Source organism: Capricornis sumatraensis, chromosome 17, assembly GCF_032405125.1.
Source record: "Capricornis sumatraensis isolate serow.1 chromosome 17, serow.2, whole genome shotgun sequence".
Taxonomy (NCBI): Eukaryota; Metazoa; Chordata; class Mammalia; order Artiodactyla; family Bovidae; genus Capricornis; species Capricornis sumatraensis.
The window spans coordinates 36,210,258-36,234,991 of NC_091085.1; the positions used below are offsets into that span (position 1 = coordinate 36,210,258).

A 24,734-nucleotide genomic window follows, 5' to 3' on the forward strand; every position below is an offset into this window, starting at 1 on the left:
AGGTATCTCTTTTTTGCCCTAATATTGTGGAATTCTGTGATCAAAATAATGCATTTAATGAAACCATTCTTTGAAAAATAATTTTTGATGGTCTCCCTGTTCAGGAGTAACATGTATTTTTTTGCCTCAGAAGGCTCACCAGTCAACATTATGTTGGAGAAATAAGTTTCTTATTCTTAATCATAAACATGACATCCAAACATTTACTAACTGCCTACTGCTTGCTTTCTATGAGATGCTCCATGAGCGTTCTTCAAATACCAGAGCAACCCCAAGAAGATGGTAGGATGTCACTCTTCTTTTTACAGAAGGGAAAACTGAGGCTTACAATTGTTACATGACTTGGCAAAGGTCACGTGGCTGGTAAACTACAGTTTAGCCTTTAAACCCAGCTCTCTCCAACCTGACTCTAAGTTGCTTCAGCTGGTTGTTTTCAGATCTAACACTGTATTCTGGAAAGAACTCCAACGAGGGAACACCAAGATCAGACCATGATTCGTCAGGGTCTCACCATCAAAGTTGAACCAGAAAGCAGCTCAGTGAGCCTGTGCTCATCCAGTCTTTTCTTGTCCCCAGCAGTCTTCATGCCAGTGAGACAAGGGACATGCACCATCACATGAGACAGTGTGCACACGAACACCTAAACATTTAGCAAAACTACATTTCAAATGACACTTTAAAATGTATTGCAAAATGTACAGCATTTATTCACATACAGACAAAAAGGCACAAATTCTACTAAATAGTTCAACAAAAAAATACAGCTGTCCTCAACTAGTTTTATAAATACTTTCAAAAAGGGGGTAGAAATAAATACAGGATTGGGCCATGTAATATAAAATAGTCATCTCTACATATACTTTTGTTTAATTCTGATTTTTAACTCTTCATGCACCTTTTTTTTTTTTACCCAATTTTAGCTGAATGGACACCAAGCTAGGCACATAGTGAAAAATCCTCTGTACAAGGTTACAAATGTAATGACAAGTTTGTCCATTTCAAAATAATTAAGATTTGTACACAACACATATAACCCTTCATTTAGATTTTGTGTTTATAACCTAACAAATGACATTCCAGGCAACTTTACAAAAGTTTAACTAGCCTACATTTTTGACATAATACATTGATCATAATCAAAGATATTTCTTGGTCAGGATGCACACGGAAAGATAAAGCTTTAAACAAAGAAGAAAAGAAGAGCAAATGGTTCCATACTCAGAGTGCAAGTGGGCAGGTTGGGTTAGTTGCCGCTCATAACCTCATACAGAGTTCCCAGCAGGACGTGAAACTGACTTACAGAGCTGTCATTACACTGTCAGAGAGACTGTACCATTTGCATTTCAAAGCAGGAATTAAAGGTGTGGGCTTTTTGTGTTTGTGTGTTTTGTTTTTGTGTGGGGTTTTTTATTTTTGTTTTCTTTTTGGTTCAGCATAACTTGGAACGTTTGAAAGCTTTTCAACCTAAATGTGGGGAAAAAACAGGTAAGGCATTATTTTTGCACAAAACTAGCATTCCTAATAGTGCAAATGAATCTGGTACCTCTTATAAATGGTGAGAGGTCATAGACTTACTAGAATTTAGATTTTCTTTCTATGGCTTGACAGATTATCCCTCTACGTATTCTGCTCTCACCCAGAGCTGTTGCTGCAGTCAGAAAAGAACTGTAAAGAGTCCACCTTCTTCTGTATCCAGCAAAAGGTTTCTTGCTCATATGCAAAGAAAAAAAATCTGATTTTTAAATTATGCTGAGTTAATGTACAACTTGGATTCATAAGAAACTTCTAGTATCTGTAGCAACAGTTTATCTGGACAACATTCTTTGAAAAATGAGCCCCATAGCTCAAAAATAGTCAATCTAAAAACCTGGGTCATTCTTTCCCCTCCCCTGAATCAGTTACTAAAATGTATTTGAAAAGTTAAGACTTGGTTTGAAAATGTCATACATACAATGGGGATGTATCAGATCTACTATTTGATCATCTGAGAAAACTTGCATAGCAAGATGGAATTCAATAAGCCTTTTTTCCTTGTTGACAGTCATCTGGAAGACTTGAAAGGTAACTACTATAGAACTCAAAGCATCACTAAGTATCAGAATGTCCCTGCCACATGGAAATAAATGTATAAATGAATCAGAAATCTGAGTACTGGTATTAACAAACTAAGGGATAATTTAGGGGAAGTTGGGCTTGTTCCAAGTGCCCATAATTCTACATCTCATTGCTACTTAAATTTTCCTTAAGTTTGATTCACAACTACATTGAATTCCAAAGAAAATTAACAGGACCTTAACACTATCCACTGTCTTAATACAAAATGCACTACAGTGAGTGCAAAAACAGAACATTGTACTCAAATTTAATGCTAAATTTATTGCTGATAACTTACTAGTTATTGCCATTTGCAATCAGAAAGTCCAAGTTACGAATTAGAGCTTAGAACTCTGACTCCAGAAAACCTGTTATACTTCAATCTCTTTCTGGTATAAACTTGGTCAAGGGTTTTAAGAGGTTATCGCAACTTATTGCCTTTCTATTATTCTTAAAATATAACCTATTTGGGGTTTTTTTCTTTTTTTTTTTCATTTTCTTTTTTTTCTCCCAAGGAATCCATTCATGTTGGAAGGCCGGATTCCCCAGCATACGCACTAGTGTTTGGCTCTGGAAATATGAGTCGCCAGAGTCTGGAAGTTCATTGCTTCAACTTGAACAGCCATTGTGTTGTTGGAAGCCAGGTGGCCAGGTATTGCCAATGGCCAGCAGAATCCCAAGCTGGCCCAGAAGGCAGTGGTTAGGGAAGAGAAAGGCTGAGAGGACTGGTAAGGATGGGACCTCAACTGCCCTTTCTCATGGATGGAACCCTGGGATGGCGTCACTCTCCACCTGCCCTCTATCCAGAACACAGTCAAGAGCTCCCAGCAGCAGGACCTTGCTGCTTCCATTTACCCTAATCTCCAAGCTTCGGCAGCTCCACCCTGTCCCGTCAGATCTTCCGGTAATGACCTTTTTAAAACTTTTCTCTTCCCTCATCTGCTTTATTTACACATGAATTCCCTAGAATTACTGAAGCTTCAGAGCTACTGCCTGTATACTACAATGCAACAAAACAGTCCGTGGGCCAAAGTATAAATATGATTTCAAGATCCACCACAGTCCTAGAAAATAAGTTTTATGGGCTATTAAATGATACGTGAGGGTTTCTCAAGAACCATCTCTGATTCCATATATTCAGGTAACTAAGAGTTTGTGCTTTGGGAAGGATACAGAGGGCAGTAAGCACTCTTAGTTCAGCCTAGCCCTCTTTAGAAACTTACTTCATCCATTCTTATTGTAGTGTTAAGTCAGCCTCTAGTCTTAGCAGTGTCTTACGGTTACAATCTACTCTTGTGTTTCCTGAACAAGTTGCAAATAACACACTTCTCACAACAATGATTTATAAATGACTCAAAGAAAATTCCAATCAGAATTGCAAGTAAATGTATTTGTGTAGCTCAGGAGTGATGGGTTTCCACTCGTTCCCCCGTGTCAGAGCTCTTGTCTCCTGCACCATTGCGCCCGTTTCATCAAGAGGCCAGAATGCTCCTCCTAATGATGTCTGTCCTCCTGCTGATGGAGCTGCTGGCGTGGATACACTTCTTCTCTGAGGCCTCGCTCTCGGAGTCACTCATCTCTGCGTCAGGGACATACCCGTCATTCTCGTTCTCAGCTTTCAGTTTGCTTTTCGCCCTCTCCTTGGCTGGAACTCGGCCTAGGCCCAGGTAGGGGTAGTCTGAGTGCTGGTGGCAGGCCCCCTCTGGGGCCTCTCCCTGCTGCTGCCGTTCCCCCTTCTTTGGAATCCGGAATCCTCCCCAGTTCTTCACTGGGCTGGCAGGTGTTGTAGGCACTTTGACTGCAGACTGGTTATAGTTCACTTTGATCAGGGAGCCGTTGCACTTGGGCACCACCTCCTTCCTCGTGCCCGGCGCTGACTGCCCCGCCCCAGGGGATGCGGCAGCTCTGGCGTGGTCCGCGTGCCTCTGGGACACATCTGTGGACCTCAGAGGCTTGTGACTCTGTTTCAAAGGTCTGTCCTTTAAGTCTCCCTTGCTGAGGTCACAATGAAAACGATGGTCTCTTCTGCTCCCGTGCTCTGGCATCACCACGCCATTTTTCTGTTGTGCTGATACGAGCCGTGCTTCTGCAAAGGTCTTTTCAAAACTCAGAAAGCTCTCTGGGCCCACCGTCCCCTCCCTTCTGCCCACCAGGTCTGGCTGCTTTAGCGGGGCTTTGCCTTCGCTCCCAGGGCTGTTCTGCAATGGATCTCGCTTGTGGGGCTTCTTCAGCGAGTGAACCAAGGAAGTACCCATTTGCTTCCTGAAGAACGCAGAATGCCACTTCAAGTCCTCTATCTTGGGAGCGTCAGGGCCCACAGAAGGACTGTTAAACAGAAGCATGTTTTCCAGTGAGGAGGAGGAGCAAGAGGAAGAAGGCACACCTGTGAACATAAAACCACAAAAAAAGAAATTGCAGCAGAAGCAAATCCAGAAAAATAAAATTTTAGACCCCTTAGCATGGCCCACTAATGCAGACTTCCCACCCAACAGTACAGCATACAATCACCCAGTCTGTAAAAAAGTTTGGTTTTTATAGTAAAAATACCACCTGCCTCGAGAATCTGCATGCTCTAGACGCTCTTTTCTAAAACAGCTTAAGTTCACATAATTTTTTTCATGAAACTGTCTTCAAGGAATACACTTGCCTTCAAACAAAATAACTGATCTGACTCTCATATGTGATTTACTGCAGAATCTTTCCGTGGTCAAGCAAGCATTGCCTCCACCACCCCCTGGTCCTAGCACCTGCCTCGCCTGCTGCCTGGGAGCAGCACACACACACACGGGCAGGGAGTGGAGCTGTTATGCTTTCTCCAAATTATCTGTCCCTCACAGGGCTCGAACGAGGCTAAATACACATACATTGTGAAATGAATAAAGGTGTTTGTTTAAAATCATTCTTGACACAGTATATATGTCTACTCATTATATGTACAACACACTTGTGGAATTAAACAATTATCATCTGAACAAGGATAAGTTAAATTGGTGTTTTTCAAGCATTGTTTATGTAAATCACATTAAGAACTAAGTTGCACAATCATAACCCAGTAAAAGTGCACTTTTCCTGCAGCCATGTTAGCCTTCATCACCGACATGAATACTCTGACATTTTCTGTTGTTTCACTTATTTTAATGCTGGTGCTGACCTGCTAAAATGCATCTCACAACCCGGTAACAAACTGTAACCCTCAGTTTGAAAAATATTGGGTAAATCCATAACATACTAGAGTTCATCAGAAGGACCATGTCCCTGCAGAAGCCTCCAGAGCCGCAAAACAGCTGTCCTGTTCTCTGAGCCACCAGGAAATGAGGTTCCGTCCAGAGTAGCACAGGAGCCCACGTGAACCTACTGCTGGGCAGGAACGCACACCACGTGCAGACAGAATGCGCTAGCGGCCCTAAGAGAGAGTCACCACGACCACAGGGACGGGGCTTTCCAATCTGCTCTTTCAGAAATGGCTGCTTTCTCAGTAACCAAACTTAGGGCCAGCCTTCACACCACATTTCTATTTCTTTTACTCAGTCACCTGCTGTGGGAAAACAAAAATGTAAGAGGTACTGTCCTCTGATTTCCATTGTTACTTGGGATCCAGGCCTCTGAGGAGCCTCAGCTTCATGACTCCCACAAGCACTGTCCCCACTGAGGACACTCACCCAAGCAGAACGGCCCTGCCCATCCCAGAATCACAGACAGTGTCAACATGGACCCCAGGGACACATTCAAGTCACGGCCGTCTGCTCTGCCTCATCTGGAATCCTCTCTCTCAAAAGGTAGATCAGGTGAGAACACAACTGAAAGTCTAAAACTGGAACAAGGGAGGGAAAAAAGGCATCCCAGGGGCTCCCACTCCCTTCCCTGGGGCATGGCTTCCAACCAGGCACACCTGGCACGCACACTGGGGGCAGGAGGACCCCGCACCCCATTCCTGCTGTGGAACAGCAGAGGGACTCTGGACCATAGGCCCGCATCACAGCTTTTACACAGAACGCTGCCTGACCTTCAGAGGCTCAGCCACTTACCCAAAGAGATGCCCTGAAACTCAAAGCAAAAATGCCCTGATACCTGTGAGAAATGACCCAAGTAGAATCAGATCAAAGTATTCTTTACAGCTTCCTTTCACAACTTACTTTCAAAGGCAAACTCACTCATTAGTAATCACTCATGACATAAGGACCTAGCAAGTCAGAGAAAGCCCTCCAGGGGCAAAACTCCGTGGGCACAACTGCACTGGCGATCCTGGGCCGCTGCTGCTGGAGGAGAGTGCTCCACACCAGCCAGGTGGACACGAAGGGAGAGCCCCCTCTTTTATTTGCATTCAAGTAGGAATAATGGAGAGACATAAGTTCACTTAGATGAATCAAACCGCTGGTACTGGGTTGGCCAAAAAGTTCTTTCGGGTTTTTCTGTACCATCTTATGAAAAAAAATTCAAACTTTTTGGCCAACCCAATATTTACAATACTCTACCTGAAAAAACTTATTTCAAAAATTTTACAACTGAACTCACAAGTCTAGCTATTGATATAACCTTGACAGATTTGGGGAATATTTACTCTTGGAAATTATCTAGGATAATATTACTAAATAAGTTAACGGCATCAAGGATATCTTTTAAAACTTGCCAAGCTTTTTATCCTTTGTTCAGCTGACCAGTTACTTCTGGTCACATATATCCAGATGGTTTCAAGTAACCCCAGAATGTCAACATAATAGGTTATGATTATTTCTTTGTTTAGTCCATGTTTCATGTTATATGTAGAGCCCCAGAAGCAGAAGGTGAGAGAAAGCCAGTTGACTGTGCACAAGGAAAGTTGTGCCAAGAGAAGCAGACGTGCGCTCCCAAGACCTACCTACTAGCGGGTAGGTCTCTACACACTCAGCATTCTTCCTGCTCCTCTGAAATCCTTATAACACCTGCTTTCTGGGGCTTGTGAGCACAGAATGTTAGCACTTAAAGGCTTCAGAGGCCAGGATTCTGGACCAAACCTCTTACAGATGGACAGACTTCAGAGAGGTCCAACAACCTGTCCCACTATGCACTTGATCTCAAAGTCACTGAAGTGCTCTCCAAAGGGAAGGAAGTCCATACCTTAGGTTTTTTCTTTGGAGAAATGCAAAAATAGGCAGCACTAAATAAATACTTTGTGCTGACTCTCAAAAACATTCAAAATTCCAATTACACCGAAATAATCCACTGTAAATGTTATCTAAATGTGGATATGTACATTAAGTAATCTTAGATATACTTACCATGTTACAGGTAGACCCAAAGGCTAGATAATCAATACATCTTTTTATGTATCCCCAAGACACTGTACATTTATCAACTGCTTTGCAATACATAAGTTGCTCTTTGAGTCTCACACTATTTCCCAGGAGGGAGCTGGAGATCTCATCCCAACATTACGTGTGAGGAAATGGAAGAAACTCAGAAAACTTTAGACTCACTTGTGTGGGGCATGTAAGTAGGGAATACAGGATTTAACCCATAGGAGGCTGAACCCATGGCCCCATCCCCTAGACCACAGTGCCTCAAATGCCTGAGATTTCCCTCAACAACAAAAGCCTTCCCTTTGATTCTTCTAGAGTAAAAAAGAAAATTGAAAAGACACTAGCATGTTTTTCCCCCTGAACAGTGTTAAGGCTAACAAACCCCTGCCCTGTTGTTTGACCTACCAGGGCTTAATGCATACCTGAAACTCTTTCTTGCTCCAAAAGCTTAGTGTAAAGATTGAATATCTGTTCCTGGACTTTGCACACAGATCGTTTAATCTTTTCCCTGCGGGTCACCATGTAAGTGAGGTTCCGAACCTGGAACGTAGAGAATAAAGATTCTAAGTAAGCAATATACATTATAACAGTACTCTTTTTTTTAACCTGAGGGAAAAAAATGTGTCCCACTAGGTCCTTGACTGAAAATATAAATGTTTTATGTAATCTCTGACCTCCCTTTGTGATGCTAAGAAGTACCACAGAAAGGGCCTGTAGGAGGGAGCCATGCCCCCAACACCAAACCAGGCCAATGGCCTGGCCATCGGCTCATCCCGGCAAAGAGATGCCCAACGGTGTCCAAAGCCAAGCATACCAGCTCTTGCCTAAGGACTCTGCTTATCACCCCCGATATCTTCCCATGAATTCTATTGTCAGAAGCTTTAGAGCAGTTCAGAAGCCACCCTGGTTGCACTTTATCAAGCATCTTCTGAAGATGCAACTAGGCAAGCACAAGGTCAAGGACCATCAGAGGGAAGAGCCCCCCCAGAAAACGTTCCTGCATGGGGCCCACGAGAATGCCAAGTGGTCACCAAGACACTGAGCTCTCTGAAATACCTTGGAGTTTACAGGTAGCTACTTTGTTCCTACAGAACAAACACCTAGGGAGGGTCCTTGCTCCGCCACAGATCTGCTACCATCAGCATCTTAAGGCCAGCTCTCTGCATCACCACTGGAAAACACTGACACTGCCTACTTCCTGATCCATCTGTCAGGAACTGAGAGCCCAGCGCCACGAGCCCCACTTGGCATCTGATGCACAGCCACTGGGGGCAGCATGCAGATGCTCAGCCTATACTCACTAATCAACACAAATTTGTTCCCCTTTTCAAAGCCACCTGGGATCAGCCAATAGGGTCAAAATTTAATGACTTAGTCAATAAACTCCCTTAAATCTGGTCAGTCCTAAAACTTATTGGTAAACCCAATCAGTTTACATGGGCCTGGAAACACAAATGTCAAATGCAACGCACCATATACACAATTAAAGCTGTCTTCAAGATGTGAACAATACCTTCCCAGAAAGCTCAGTGGCAAGACTGAGAAAAATGACTTCATATCCCAATCAGCTCCCACACCAAAGGCACAACTATACTCTCCCACCACTAGGGCAGTCCCATCCCCAGTCACCTTCTCAAAGATCACTCATCTTTCAGCAGTAAGTGGCAACAAGACACACACAACCCTGAATTTTTGCTTACGTTCAGACACCACCCCTAAAGAACCCTAACAATTCCATCTGCTCTTCCCCAGCTGTGTTAAAGACAGCCCCCTTTGCGAAAGGACACAAGGTCAGCTGGCTTTCACGTTTGCATTTTACACATCATAAATGGTGCAATTTCCCGGCCAACAGCAGGAACACCCAGTCAGGCTTCTCTTGATCCCAAATGATTCACTGTTTGTTTAGGAATTTTCTAACACTTGTTAATAAAAATAATTGCGAAGAAAATCAGCCTTCCTATAATTTCAGAGTAAATACTGTTTCAGTGTCATTCACCCTGGTTAAAATACATTCTGACGGCCTCACCCCCTCCCTCCCAGGCAGTAAGTAGGTGTCCTTAAGAGTCCTTTTTAAGAATTCTGATCAGTTTGGGGATGGAGGTAGCCAGTGGGTTAGATTTTCTTTACAAATATTCTACTCAAAGGAGATTTAAGAGTAGAAGCTCAAAAAGAGGAAGGAGTCAAACCTAGATCATTATTACAGGCTCATTAATTACTGAAAAACAAATGAAGAATGGTTTTTACATTAAGACAGGGAACCCAACTTGTGGAGATAGGAAGGGTAAATTCTCTGACAGGAGTGGACTGATCCAGGAGTGGACAAGGTTAAAGTCAGATGTACAATAGAGATACATCTTTTTCCTTAAAATGGCCAATGGAAATAGAAAGACAGAGAACTTGAACTCTTATTACTGAAATTTAACTTCAGCGTCTGCAACCACTTTTCCCAGGAAAGATGTCCACCCTGGCTGCTAAGTGGGAAAACCACACTTCCATTCCCCATGATCTGAGAAGAAAGACATCTATGACCCCAGGGTTTTATTGGAAAAATCAGCCTCTGAATAACCTAGACCTGGCTGGCCACAGAATAGTGAGTGCCCTAAACCTCACCTCCCTTATGCACAGAACACCTCGTGAAGGGCAACCTCCATCAGCAGCCCCTGTATATCAAACTGAACGGAGGCTCTGTCAAGACACATCTTGCCTGGCCTTTCTGTGCACTGCTAAACCTGACTTCCTTCCCCTCCATCTTCTCCCAATTGCCAGCTGGTGGCACCCAAAACCAGATCTCCTACGTTAAACCCAAGAGACACAAAACAAAGGTTCCCAAATATGGAAGGGGCCTAAAATACAGACTGCTGGCCTCCACATCCAGAATTTCAGCAGTCAGGTGGGGTCCAAAGGTCAGCAGGTCATATTGCTGCAGGCTGAGGGCCACGCTCTGAGAACCACTGCCCTCAGGAACCCAACAATGATCTCAAGTTTTCCTGAATCCCAAACACTGCTTGCAACACTAGAGCTTAACTTGCCTTTTATGTTTACGACAACTGTAGCCTCTATCAGAATGTCAAAAGTGACCATCCCACTTAAAGTTGGACAGAATGGTCCCCCAGGGCCTGCTGTTTGGATGCCCCAGTGCAGAGGTGGTGTATTCTTATCTAAGAAAGTACTCCTTTTGCTGCTGAATTCGTGTTTAGTGCTTCCTTCAGAAGACAATGTTTGGGGGAGAGCGATCCCACCAGAGTGAAGTGGCAGCCTTGGCAACTTGGCATGGCACCCGCCTCATCAGTAATGGTGTCTTCAGGTCCCCACACCGTTGGGAGACCATTCCTGTCACCTGTCTGGTCCAGAACTGGAACGCAGGTGTGCAAAGCGCCCCCAAGGTGTGTATTTGCAGGAACAACCACCATTATCACTCAGCATTGTCTGCATTTCTAATGAGGCCTATTCACTCCTCAGTTCTGAAGGGAACACATGCCTTGATCATGTCCTTCTTATTAACCACTAAGAAATGTTAATTACCTAGTGTGAATTACACTACCTAGTGTGTGAATTACCCAAGACTCAACTCACTTGAAAACAAATGTATGATTTGTTCTTATTGTCACCCCTGCTCTGAGGAGTCTTCTGCCCAATACTGTTTATAATTACAAATAACTGTACTCTCTGCAGCAAGGCCAGGATTTTCATTTTTTAAAGCCTCCACCCTAACTGGCCTTGTGGCACATTTTGGAAAACATGGTTTTCATTTTAATAAGCTTAAACTGACACTAAATGCCCTAAAATCTTAACGACTCTTTAAAGTAAACGCAAGTAATGCCACACAGACAGAAATCCCGATTTATTCCCTATTCTCATACATCATTGGCATTCTACTTAGAAAGCAAGTGATGACTCAAAAAAAACACTTTAGAATTTCAAGTGCGTGTTAATCTGAGTATCTTAAGTACAGAAGTTAGTACACCACAAGCGTTTTCTACACTTTTATTCTGTGGTGATTGAGACACACACACAGTCCAAACATTAGACTTCTCGTCGTCCCTCCTGAGGACTGACTCCAAAGCTCATGCAACCCCGAGTACAGCAGTTGTCGGGCTGGAACAAGGCTTCTCACCAGGATTCCACTTTATCCTTCTGAACCCTTTTCTCATCGCTAACAAAAAAGGTCACACAGACCTGTGATTGAGGCAAGGTCTTCTTCACACTCACCACCAGGGGGGGCACGGGAGCAGGAGAGCCTCAATTCCACACCCCTCACCTCCCCTCTGCCTGAATCCTGGTGGGGGTGTCACTGTCAGGTTCTAAAACAGTCTCTTCTAAGGCAGGCCCACCAATACTCTCCCTGCCACGCCTCCTCTGCCAGGGCGGTGCTGGTGTCTGTGAGAGCCGGAGCTTTTTGGTTCGGTACTTCTCCCACGTAACCCTATTCGTTGCCTACGCTCTCACTTCCCATCAGCTCTGAGTCAGATTCTCTCCCAGGCAGGTGAATCACTAATAAGTTAGGTGCTTGGGGGAGATGCGTTAACCATTTCAGGCCACTTGGGTGCCTTTCAGCACAGGCTGCTGCTCCGTTCCATCTCCCGTGCACTAATGAATTTAATCGGAGCCGGCTGTTGGCAGCAGGGCAATCAGGGGAGCTGCCGCAGAAGGTGCTCAGAGACGCATCACCAATTAGTAAGCTTCAGTCAGAAGCTACCTACGGGGAGCAGGAGGCCGGAGGGGAAAGACAGCCCGCTCCTGATTATTCCTGTAGCAGGAAAGGAGGTCCAGACGGGGACTCCAGAGACGCTGGAGAGCTGGGGAGATACAAAGCAGCAACAGCGGAAGGGAAGTGCCGCCAGCCGAGACTGCGGGCAGAAGTGTGATCCAGAAGTGTGAAACGGAGTGTGCTAGTGTGCCCACGGGCTCCTCAGTCAGATCACAGGCCTCTGTGCACCAGGAATCCCACCCCACACCCACAGCAGACAGAGCAGACACAGACAGACACACGGACGCAGGCACAGGCACGCGCGCGCACGCACACACACACACACACACACACACACACACACACACACACACACACACACACACACAGCCTAGGTGACGACGGAGCACCTCGCTGCGGGAGCGCCTGGGGGAGCAGACACGCAGGGGCGCGGTGGCGATGCACGCAGGCTAGCACCCACGCCTGCTCTGCTCAGTGGCTGCGAGGGCGAAGGCCCCGTGCGGAGCCGAGGAACGGGGCTGGGCCCGAGAAGCAGTGCGCCGCTCTCCTCAGAGCCAGTGACCAGCACGTCGGGTGTGCCTCCCCAGGCTGAACAAAAGATCGGCCTGCCTCTGCCCGCCCGCCCCAGCCCCCACACCATGAAATCCATTCTGGCTTTTCAGTCTGTAAACAATTCTAAGCCCATCCCTTGGCCATTTCCCTGGGGCTCAGTTCCCTCTAGCTCTAGAATGGAGGAGGGTAAAGAGGTACCCCATGTGATCTCCCAGAAGAACAGTTAACTACAAGCGTTTAAAATTAAACCAGAGAAGCTCCCCATTCTGCGGTCATCTTGCGTGTGTGTACATCCAGTTTCCCAGCCCATTAATATATGGAACCAACACCACCTCATGCTGCGGTATGTACAGGGTCTGAGAGTAAATGAACCGGCTACCGTCCCTTGCTCTGGGCAAGCGGCCGTCTCTTTGCCGTCTTCTTCTCTAGGTCACTACAAGGCGTCAGTGTCGATCATTACCCTCTCCAGGTCCTGCCGCAGGTGCGTGAACAGCTGCAGCCGCCTAAACAAGACGTCCTGCTCCCGCTTGGCTAGATTGTCCTCTTCGTCTCTCTTTGGAGTGATGAGGGGCTTGTTGAAGTTGACCTTCCTCTTCAACTTCCAGTACTGGTACAGGAAGTCCACCACTTCCTCGGGCAGCCGCAGGGCCCTGGCTACGTCCAGCAGGTTGACGAACGTGTAAAACTCGTCCTCCAGCTGCTGCAGCTTCTGCTTACGGACACTGACCCGGTGGGCCTCCCCCCGATTCTGCTCGAGGCCAGCAAAGGGCTCCAGCGGATCCCGCGGGGAGCACTCGGGAGCCCCATTCTCCTGAGCGGTCCCCTCAGCAAGGCCCTCCTCGGCTTTGCGATGCGAGCTGTGCTTCGGACAGTAGGACTTGAACTTGACTTCGTCGTTCTCTGCCAAGATAGTCTTCATCTCTAGGCCCCGGTCAAACGCACAGGTCACGTGGAAGGCTGTGCGGCAGTTCTTCACGGAGCACTGGCGAGAAAACAGAGAGCAAGCGGTGGGGTTAGGGAGGGACAGGACCCAAAGCCCTGAGCGCAAGCACCCCGCCCACCCGCACGCACGTGTACCCGCATGCACACACACACACACACACGGGAAGAGCTGCACTTGGAGGGCTCAGGGACAGAAAGGCTTCACGTGGATGACCCCTGGCAGATCTAATTGTGTTTTAAATAAGCTATGGCTTGGGATACAGGAGGCTTTTTTTTCATTAACCAAACAGTAACTCTCTTACAAAAGCAACTGCATCCAGAATCACCTCATAAGGCCCACGTAATTATACAGGTGGCACGTGCAGATGTTCTCAATACACACAGTGTACTCTCAGGCATTCACTTGCTTTTTTACCCATCTGGGCTTTTTTAACGCCTGAGTGGTGAAATCCCCTCAAGAAGAGATGTTACAGGATCACGGGGGCCCTTCCTGTGCCCCCCAGGACGAGGCCCAACACGGGTGGCACACTCCTCCCAGCAGTGGGGGTTGCTCAAGACCCAGGAGGTGAATTAAAAACTCCCAAAGAGATGCAAGGAACCAGAGACTGGGACCACCCTGCACAGAAGCGTGAGACTAGTCTCTGCACCCTAGGGAAGCTCTGCCAGATACAGAGGCCTCCGGGCCCATGAGGCCGAGCTCTGAGACCTGGGCATGCTGTGCCTGGCAGCAGGTGAAAGGAAGGTCAGCCCAGAGGTCAGGCCTACCCAGCCCGACCTCTCACTCACTGCCCCACCAGGAGGACCATGTAGTGCCTTTGATCCACACAGCAAGCTGGAGGCCTAGCAGGAGGAAAGCGATTAACTTCTCCCCATCTGATCAGTGCTGGGAGAATGCCAGGGAGGAGGCTCCTGGTGGTGACTGAAGCCAGTCCCCCTAAAAAGCAACACAGTATTGTGCGAGGCCAAGTGATCCTGGGCACAGCAAGCCTGTAGAAAGAAGAACCCGCAACCTGGTGGCTTGGGGCCAGCTGAAAAGCTTAACTAAGCTCATTCAAAGGAGCCCTGCACAGCATCATCACATTCTGCAAAGGCTGGGGCTGGGGCTTCGGCTTCTTCCCCTAATCACTTCAGACTTTAAGAGGGGACTCAGTGCCAGTCATGACTTCTTCCATTATGACAAAGCCTCTTCTACCCAAAAGTACAGAAAATCTAGCTCACTTCACAGAAAATCAGTTCCCCCAGTGCACACACTCAAGCACACGAACATAAATCTGTAATTTTGTCTTTAATAATAACCTCAGTTCCAAGCAACGTGTGAAATCCGCTTTGGTGGCAGAACACACACACACCTGGCCACTATCAGTAAAAGGCCAAGCGCTCCTCCTCCTCCGCAGGCAGCCAAGAGGGGAGGAGAGTGGAACGGACGGCGGAGACGCTATCAGGGTTTGGCGCCAACGACACACTTTAAATCAGAGCCCCTGCAAGAGGAACACGCCACAGCAGAACGTTTATGCTGGGCTTTGTAAAGACGCCAAATGGCCTTCCTCTGGGTTTTCCCATTCAGGTTGACTCAGCAAACAGATGTTACAGAAACATAAGCCTGAGCCTTTCCAGCTGCAGACATTTCAGACAGGAATTCTTTAATAAAATCAGTCTATTCTGTGAAGATATGAAAAATCATCAAACCTCCTTCTCCTTCAAATTAATATTCTGGAAAAAAGAGGTCAATGTCAACAACAACAAAACGTCATTTTATTGTCTCTGTTTAAAAGAGAAGCAGAGATCCCAATCAATGAAGGATCCATCAATGAAGGACCTGCTCAGTAAAGGGTGTAATCTCTACCCTCAGAACATCAGGTACCTTGGAAGAAAACGATTTCCATTTTCCTTGGTTTGCACAGCTTGTTTCCATGGGCAGTCTATACACATATACATATACCCGCTCCAATGTCTTTTTTTTTTTTACTTTGTGGCTTTTAAAAAATTTCTCCTCCATGTCCTCTGAATACAATTCTCAGGCCAAAGGCTTTTGTCATGTTTTAGTTTTAAGCAGATTCCATTCACATACAAAAGAGTCTGCACTATTTTCAAGGTCCACAGCCAAATCCCACCAGCTGTCTCCTGCCTCACCCTCTGAATATTTTTGTTACATTTTGGATTCTTGAACACCAGTGGAAGTGATAACGAAGAAAAGCACAACTGCTTGGTGTGTAAAATGAAAACTTTTTAAAAACCACCAGCCACTGGATATATCTATCAGCCAAAATACAAACTGATTTTGTCAAATGAGGTCATTTCTTTCAAAGCTTCAACTGGTCGTCTGACCAAGCTTGTGCAGTATGTGTCTGTGCTGAGCTGCTGTGTTTTCTGCATCAAGAGAAACCCCCCAATCCAACACCTCTGCCCTCAGGAGGTGACCTGGGGACTGAGGAGGGGGGGGTGGAGCCATGGCCCTGAGGGGGCACCCCCACAGGAGGGGCCAGCAGGGCCACAGGCAGGCCTTGGAGACCTTGGTGCAACAGCGTCTCAGGCCTCCTAAGTCAAGACTGTCTAGACGCCAAAAATGTGAGGCCCAGAAATTAACTTCTCAAGTAGTCTTTTATACAACACAGTAAACCACCAGGCCATCTATATTTTCTCCTTAATTCTTCCTACATTATGACCTTCTGCACTTGCCTGCACATGGACACAGAAAATGCAGGCACAATTTTTACATACAGGCTCCCCTCCAACCCCACCTCGCACACACAAGAGCATAAAAAAAATCAGAAATCCAGGCTGTGCAGAACCCTAGGAGCAGCACCTCGGGGGTGCCCCCTACCCAGCTGGTGCTCCAAGGAGTCCCTGTTTTACCAAACACAAAAACATCAGCATGCCAAGCTGATTCCAAACACTGTGCACCAAGACAAGGAGCCAACGTGCACACCTCAGACACCAGCGGGGCCCCTCAGCAGGTGGAGGTGACTGTCCCTCAAGTGCCCAGCCTCCAGCTTGCCCCCAGGACGCCAGGCTTGTGGCAGCAAGGAGAAACAGGAACAGACCGGAACTGCCAGGCGGCCCAGGCAGACTTCTGAGCTGCCCTGTGAGGGTTACAACTGGTGTTCTGGTTACAATCCACCAATAAAAGCGTGTACACGGGGTGTGGCTGTACCCCCGCCCCTATCACCACCCCGGGGGCCCTCAGCAACCTGAGAGGGCTGTGCTTCCTGGAGTCCAGTCCCATCTCCAAACCCTGTGAGAGTTAGTTCAGAACCCTGCCCTGCAATGCAGGTAAGGGTAGTCATACTGTCCCGACTGAGCTGATTACCTGTATGGATGCCCCAAACTTCTCATTGCAGAGGCTGCACACAAGCGCCCACCGACTGCTGGGGATGTGGGACACCTTCGTGATGGGCTCCATCTTCTCGGGGCTGCCGATGCTCACCTGGAGGCCGAGACACAGCAAGACAGAGCGGTAGAAGCCGCCAGACAGACAAAAGCAGAGCACAGACAGGAGAAGCCTCAAGATGCGTTCCTTCCCCACGACTCTCCTTCCAGGGGATGCCAAGGAGCCCTCGCCCTCCTAGCACAGGTAAGATCCCACTTTAAAGGGGCGAGCTCCACACCTGGGGAGGGGGGTTTTATCTGACGCAAACATCCTGTTTGTAAAGACATTCAGATATACCAACGCTCACTGCTCACCCGAGTGATAGGTCAGATGTGTACGTATCAGGACAAGGTAAGCAAGTACACCTCTGGTCCACAGAGAAGTGGTCAAGGCTGGAAATCCATCTTAAATATACTAAAACACATTGTGAACAACTGAGTAAGTAAATACTGACTGCTTTTAAAATAGTATCTCTCTCTCACTAAAGAAAAACCATTCTCCTCAGTCAGAAATGTTTACTAAACTAAATAGAAAACTACCGAGATAAACAAGGTGCCCTCTCTGTGTTTGGCCTGGATCACTGAACTGTATCCTGTCAATACCAAACTGTGAGATCCCAAGTCTTGAAGCCTCACTTCAAAAATCACTCAGATAACTTTTTTCCTCAGGAGAAAAATGCACCAAAATTACTCACCAAAAAATGCTAAAATTTGAATCACAAATGATATTCTCAGAGTGAGCCATGCAAATTAAATTAGTCAAGGTCTGGGACTTGAAATAAATTAGACCAGACTTGAAATTAAAAAGGTCGAAATTCTTAGGCCAAGTAAGAATTTTAATAAAAATCACACAAATGTAACCTAGAGCAATGGTTCTTTAACCACAACTGTGTGGCCTGCATGGTTCGCCAGCTCCAAGGGGTTACAGCCCGCCTCAGGGGAAGGCCGCGAAGTGAACGCCATGGGTCCACTCCTGGGACCCTGTGCGCAGTGGAGGGTCAGCTGCAATGGTATCTGAAGACAAATCTGAACACCTCCACCCAGGAATCCAACTAGCTGTGGCTCCCAGTGAGCATGTCTACAAATGTACACACCGCAAGCAGGCCACAGCATGCCTCAGGCTCAATGTAAGGTGGAAAAAGGAGTAATTCACAGGCGTCGTGTTCCTCAACAGCTACGATGAGGCCTGCTAATTAATGAATGGCTCCCCATGAGAATGAGCAGCCACGGGCTCTGGAGCTGAACCGCCCAGAAGGGTACCCACCTCGGGGATCCAAAGCGCACAGCTGACGTGCACCCACTTGGTCCCACTGCGGGTGGGCTTCATCGCTCCTCCTTTCTTGGGACACAGCAAACACTTGGGCTGAACACCCAGGGCGCACGTCCGGCACAGCCAGCTGCCCTCTGGGACCTTGAGGATTCCATAGCAGGCCTGTGAAGACACCACACATCCCAAGGAAAAGAGAGAAGAGAGTTGTTTTTCCCGGTATGTCTATTAGTTTTAAACACCTAGAAAGGGCTTAACAGAACTGCCACCAAACAGAGGCACTCCCTTCAGGAAAGGTGCCGGGCAGCCGCACAGTCAGGAGGTGGGTGCCACACACTCCTGGGGTGGGCCTGAGAACCACTCAAGGACAGAAAGGTCTAACAGAAATCTGCTGTGTAGCTACAGATACCCCCTGTACCAAGTTTCTAAATAGTAGTCAGTAAATCCTCAAAACACTCTCCAGGGCTAGATAGGGTAGGCATCCCTCTGATTTACTGATGCAGCTTACACAGAATGAGGAGAAAGCACAAAGCAGCTGAGTCTCCCAAAGCTGTGACATGAGACACCTCTGGGCACGAGAAAGAACCAAGGGGCAGCTGGGACCCCAGGCTGAGCAAACTCTACTAACCCGGCCCCCACACCTCCTCACCCCAAGTGAGCACCACAGGCGCAGAAAAACGAGACCTTCTAGACAAAACAAGAATTTGGTCTCTTTGGCTGATGTTCAAAACAAAGCCTGCTTTACTAAGATGGCAAATTATACAAGACAGCAATAACTGCAGAACTCAAGGCAACTAAAAGCCAGTAAGATGGGTCAAAGAAAGAAAAGGCAAACGCTAAAGAAGTGGAGAAAGAAAACCGTGATGAGACCAGGAGCACAGTCAGAGCCATTTAAAAACACCAAACTGTTCAGAACTTTATCCTTAAATGAACTAACTACAAGTCAGGAAGTGGAGAGACAGAGTAACACAGCTCCAATTCTCCAGACAGGAAAAACACAGCCGCTATGCAATCTGAATATCCAGGACGCAAAAAGGAAACCACAGGATGAGAGTGCAGCAAAGCTAAGTGACACTAAGGCTGGAGCTTAGGAGCAGCGTCGGTGCCGTGAATGAGCCACTGTCAACACAGACCGCCTGGAAAAACAAAACAAGACAAAACTTTTTATAGAACTGACACTATTAAGGTTTCAAATACCAAAAAAGTCTATATCAGGCACTCCAGAAAAAGTCTCATTTGAACAGGTATTTTTTCTTTTTTACTGGAAAAACAAGTCTAAGTAAATTAGAAGATTAAAACAAAGGATGCCTTAAAGACAAGTCATGAAGAACATCTCAAAAGAAAAAGGAGCCAAAGGAAGTACTAAGAGACGATGCGGCGTGGCCGAAAGAGCAGGAGACCAGGCCGGGGGTGGGGCGTCTGGAGCACCCCCAGCCGGCCCCCGCCCTGGAGCTCCGGCTTCAACTCTGCCAGTCCCCCACTGTGGGACTCTGAACAGCCCACCCCGACACCAGGTGACTCATTCATAAAACAGAGGGTGTGAGTACTTTCCAAGCAGAACTCTTTTTTTCAAACAAAACTTTTCTCAGGATTAGGGGGAAAAAAAAGTAAAATTGGTAAAAAAGTAAAAAAAAAAAAAGGAACTAAATGTCATCCAAGTAAAATAGCACAAACAACAGAGGAGCAAACTGGTAGCCACAATGGTCATGATGCTGAGACAACCAATCCTCTAAGAGAATTCTCCATGATCCCAAGGAAAGCTCTGGTCATCTGAAAACCCAGAGCTACAAGATGGGCTATAACACAATCAGCAGGAAACGATGGTTCATGTGTCATGAGGATGAGATGGGCTAAGGCCACACAGCCTGTGAAGTCCAGAAGGGACCCCCAGGAGGCAGCCAGAAGGACAAAAACAACTGAGAATCACAAACTTGATTCTTCTTCCCCAGATGTCACCAAGCCACCATCCCACACAAGTCTTCAAGATTGTTGTAAATCTCAGCATCAACAGGTGAACTCAAAGCAAGTACCTCAGAACAGTCTTTTAAAGAGTTTATATGAATACATATCCCCACAGAAATACAGATTACTTTATTATTGTATTAAAAAATAAATGAAAGAAGAGTCAAGACTGAGATTCTCCCAAGCTTTTTAAATTACCCTATGCCCATCCTTACTGAAAGTGAAAGTGAAAATGAAGTCACTCAGTCATGTCCAACTCTTTGCGACCCCATGGACTGTAGCCTACCAGGCTCCCCAGTCCACGGAATTTTCCAGGCAAGAGCACTGGAGTGGGTTGTCATTTCCTTCTCCAGGGGATCTTCCCAACCCAGGCATCAAACCCAGGTCTCCCGCACTGCAGGCAGGCACTTTACCGTCTGAGCCACCAGGGAAGTAAGCGATTATTAAAAATAAGCAACCGCCAAATCCTACTGACATCAGGGAAGACAGGAAGTAACATTCAAGAAAAGGGGCCCCTTTCTTCTTGTTTAGGGGCTCAGTTTATCGTGACGCCAGCAAAAGTGATGTTTTGAATCGTGTCTGCAAAGTTTATGTTACAGTCAGTCCTAACCCAGAAGAAAACAGATGTAGTCAGTTAAGATGAGCTCACACTGGAGTAGGGAGGGCCCTTCACCCACTGTGACCGGTCTTCCTACAAGACAGCCAAGTGTCAAGACAGAGACACACAGCAAGGACACAAGCGACGGCAAAGCCGGAGGCCAGAGCGGTGCACAGCTGCAAGCCACGGAATGCCGACTGCCAGCAAACCACCAGGGGCCAGAAGAGGCAAGGAGGGAGGGGTGCTGCAGAGGGAGCGTGACACCTTGAATTCAGGCTTCCCGGCTCCAGAGAGCAGGACAATAATTTCTGTCATTTTAAGTCATCCAGCTGGTGGTACACTCTGTTAGAGCAGCCCGAGCAAATTAACACAGGATCCCATTCTCCTGGCTGTAAAAGCAGCAAGAAGTACTTGAAACAACCAGTATTAAGAAAGAGGTGGGCACGCGTCCTTACCCCACCCCGTCTGTGGCTTCCTCCCAGGCCCCGCTGCCCACCTACCTGATGCACACAGATGTTGCACTTGTCGCAGAACACCATCTCGTTGCCGTCCTCACCATCAGGTGACTGACAGACGTCACAGACGACATCTTCGTCATACTCGATCCCCAGGCCTTCCTCAGTCTCAATCGCGTGGTTCATGTTGTCATAGCACCGCTGTTCAAATTCCTCCAGGACCCTCTCCATGGTGTACTCATCTAACTCGGGCATTCCTGGAGGAAAAATGCCGCAAACCTACTTTGATAAATCCATATGAATAAATATTGTTATACTAACAAATTCACAATGAATAAATAATATTATAAATAAACGTATCCTGAATGTCCCAAATATTATCTGTTGAATGTCTCTCTGACCCTTTCAAGGAAGGATCTTTAAATTAAAAGGCAGAAAGACACATCCACACAACAGTTTGTTCTTTGTGGTCAGGTACTGAAGACGCACCACTGGGAGGTAGAAAAGTGAAAGATAAATCCCACAAGGGTTCAAGGATATTAAGTACTGAATACATTAGACTGTCATTTCATTACAATATTGTACATAACAACCAGCATGTAGCAGACTTCAAAACCATGACCACACAGTATGGCTTGGTTGTTTTTTCAAAAAAAATTCCATTTTTCAGCTTAAAATGGTGCTGAGAACAGATTTCACTGTGAATACTCAAATGTTTTTACCTGGTTTATCCCTCCTCACCCTCTGAATTTACTAGTTGAGATGCATAAGCTAATCAGACCCATGAAAGACAGTAATACAAGCAATGTCTGAAGCAAAGAAGACAGCTCCTTGTGAATCAAATAAAATGCATTCTTATGCAAGAAATGACCAAAAATAAACTTCAAGAGGTTATAACTTCATGGTTATAACTAGTGGTTGGATAAGACTTTTATTTTCTTCCATTTGTGAATGTATTCCAAACTTCCTACAATGAAAACACTCATGCAAGAAAGAAGAAACAGGCTGTGAAAAACAGTAAAACACATCTAAGAAACAACAGAAATGTCATCAGAGCCAACAACTCTTATGCATTACCGTAAATGTAATTGACACTTCCAGTTTTTAAAAACTTGGAGAACACAACAGTGCTGGCACTGTGATAAGCCCTAATAAACACATTTTCAAAAAAGCCACCTCTCATTTCAAACCCTATGTAATAACGAGATCGTTTCTGCGTGGCCAGACACTTTCATCTCAATTCTTCCTACCAGTTTTGAAAACATCACTGGCTTTGAAAATACAACCGTATAACCTATAATTAATTTTCACCATTAAAAAAACCAATGAAAGCCAAGGTAAATGTCTTCAAGCATGTGTTCAGAACGTGAGAGACAACTGCAACACTCATCCCGCCACAGCGTTCAGCACTGCCTCGCCGTCCGACAGAGACCCAGCACTACCCCTTGAACCATCCACAGAAGTCCCCAGCCCCTGGCCGTCGTCGGTCCCTCTGCCTTAACTCAGGACACCCAGCCAGTCTGGTGGAGTACAGGGGTTCCCACAAAGTCTATGAAGCTGAAACAGAGTATTCTGTTCCAAGAGGAAACTTCTGAACAGATTCTATAAAGCAACCTCATCGCCTACTAACAGTCTAGCCACTAATATCTAAAAGCAAGGACCATGAGGAACATACCAGCTTTGTCAAAATTCCCAGCTCAGTCCACAGGGTCTTTCCCATTCGGGGGCTGGGGAGCAGCAGGCGCAGCGGCACCTGTCACACGCCAGGCCCCATGCGAGGCTCAGGGACCCACACAAACACAGTCTCAATCCTGCAGGGCTCTGAAATCCATTCACCATTTCATAAATACTTACATAAGCTAGGCTGCAAAGAGCCTGTGCCACTTCGCGACCTCAACCTATGGCACAAAGCTAATTAATCCTCACAGTCTCTCATGGGGAACCCAGCCTGGGCCTCACTGACTTGCCATCTCCACACACTTCAGGCAACCCTCACCAATCAGAAGTGGCGTGTAAGCCGAGACCCAAGAGTCATCCTGGGCGTGACACAAGGAGATGCAAGCAAAGGAGGCGCAGGAGCCCCAGTCCGCACACACACAAGAGCTGACTGGCGTGCAGAGAGTTAGACCATGACGGGCGGGGCGCTTGCTACGGTGGGGCTTCCCCCAGGGAGAGCCAGGACACACACACGGAGCACTCGGGTTTAGGAAAAGACTCCAGGGGAGTCGCTGAGGTAGAAAGCACAAGTGCTTGGCTGGGGTGGAGTTTACTGTGAGCAACAGCAGGTCAATACTTAAGAAGGGATCCGAAGAGCTCAGCCTCCTGAGTTTCCTGGAGGTAAGGAAGTGGCGGGTTCGGGGCTGCAGGTCAGGGTGGGAACCAGGGGCCCTGCTCCTCCCCCGTGTAAAACAGCCCTCCTCAGCCCACCACTCGTCCAGGGAGCACACGGGGCTGTAGGTCAGGGTGGGAACCAGGGGCCCTGCTCAGCCCACCACTCGTCCAGGGAGCACATACAGACTCCGAGTCTGCCACAGCCGGACACGCAGGTCTGAGGCTGAGGTGGAGCCGGCGCCCCCAGGTGGTGAGGAGCTTCTCCCCTCACCTGCAGGCCTTCCCCATCCTGTACACAAGGCAACAGAGCCGTTTTTTCTCACCCATCTCCTTAAACTCCTCGTTGGTCAGTTCCAGCCACGCAGCATCCATGTCGTTGAGATCGTAACGACACACACTGTCCGCCAGTGTGCGGATGTCAACGTAGCCCAGCTCCGGAGGCTCGGAGCCTGACGAGACAATGTATTTCTTGGGCCTGATGAACATGAGGGATTTCTCTTCAGATACGACCCTGGGTAAGAAGAAAATAAGGCAGCAGGGTTACCCTTCCTGCCACAAGGAAGCAAGTCTGTCTGTCAGAAGGCCCCAGGCGAGCTTCCACCTCCGACCCGCAAACCCCAGATCACTGCCTGGTTAAGAGAGTTAACGCCCTAACATCACTGCTAACAAAATAAAGCAGGAGTTACTAAAACCCCTAAAATAAACTAGATAAAATAAAAAAGCGACAAAACTACCAAAGGTGTCACCACCAGCTTCTTCCACGTGGCCTCCCAGGACCCTGCGTGCCTGCCGCCATCTGACAGCGGTGCACACACTCAAGAATGCACTCAGCCCTAAGTGTCAAGGGTTAACAACTGAATCGCCCTCCACGGACCAGGCCTGCCTGCCCCTGCTGGAGGCCACCAAGCACGGGCTTCTCTGGGACACAGAGGAGACAGGAGCAGCCTCACAGACAGCAGGTACAGCGGAGCGCTGGGGAGCCGAGGGGAGAGCCATCACCTCCAGGGCTGAAACTCGGGCCTCGGCCATTTCCAGGCAGCCTGAGAATCAGAGTCCCGGCCAAGTTAGGGGCGCTCCCGACACACACCGGGGGTCCCAGGAGAGAAGGGGAGGTCCCTCTGCTCCTCATGCTTCCACCTGTGAACAACTGGAGAACTGCCGTCCTCGCACCCCCTCAGAAGAA

At 47.2% G+C, this 24,734-nt stretch overlaps 1 protein-coding gene across 1 annotated transcript in view; it reads right to left on the reverse strand.

Annotated features, from left to right (window-relative positions):
• Positions 1-742: 742 nt before the first annotated feature.
• Positions 743-24,734, reverse strand: part of JADE1 (jade family PHD finger 1) — a 56,810-nt gene continuing 32,818 nt past the window's right edge. Inside the window, exons 5-11 of the mRNA XM_068989470.1 lie at positions 23,875-24,062; positions 21,266-21,477; positions 18,203-18,370; positions 16,880-16,996; positions 13,091-13,612; positions 7,793-7,910; positions 743-4,477 (exon numbers count right to left, since the gene is read on the reverse strand). Coding sequence (XP_068845571.1) covers positions 3,567-4,477; positions 7,793-7,910; positions 13,091-13,612; positions 16,880-16,996; positions 18,203-18,370; positions 21,266-21,477; positions 23,875-24,062 — 2,236 coding nt within the window. The 3' untranslated portion in view covers positions 743-3,566. The remainder of the gene's footprint in view (positions 4,478-7,792; positions 7,911-13,090; positions 13,613-16,879; positions 16,997-18,202; positions 18,371-21,265; positions 21,478-23,874; positions 24,063-24,734) is intronic.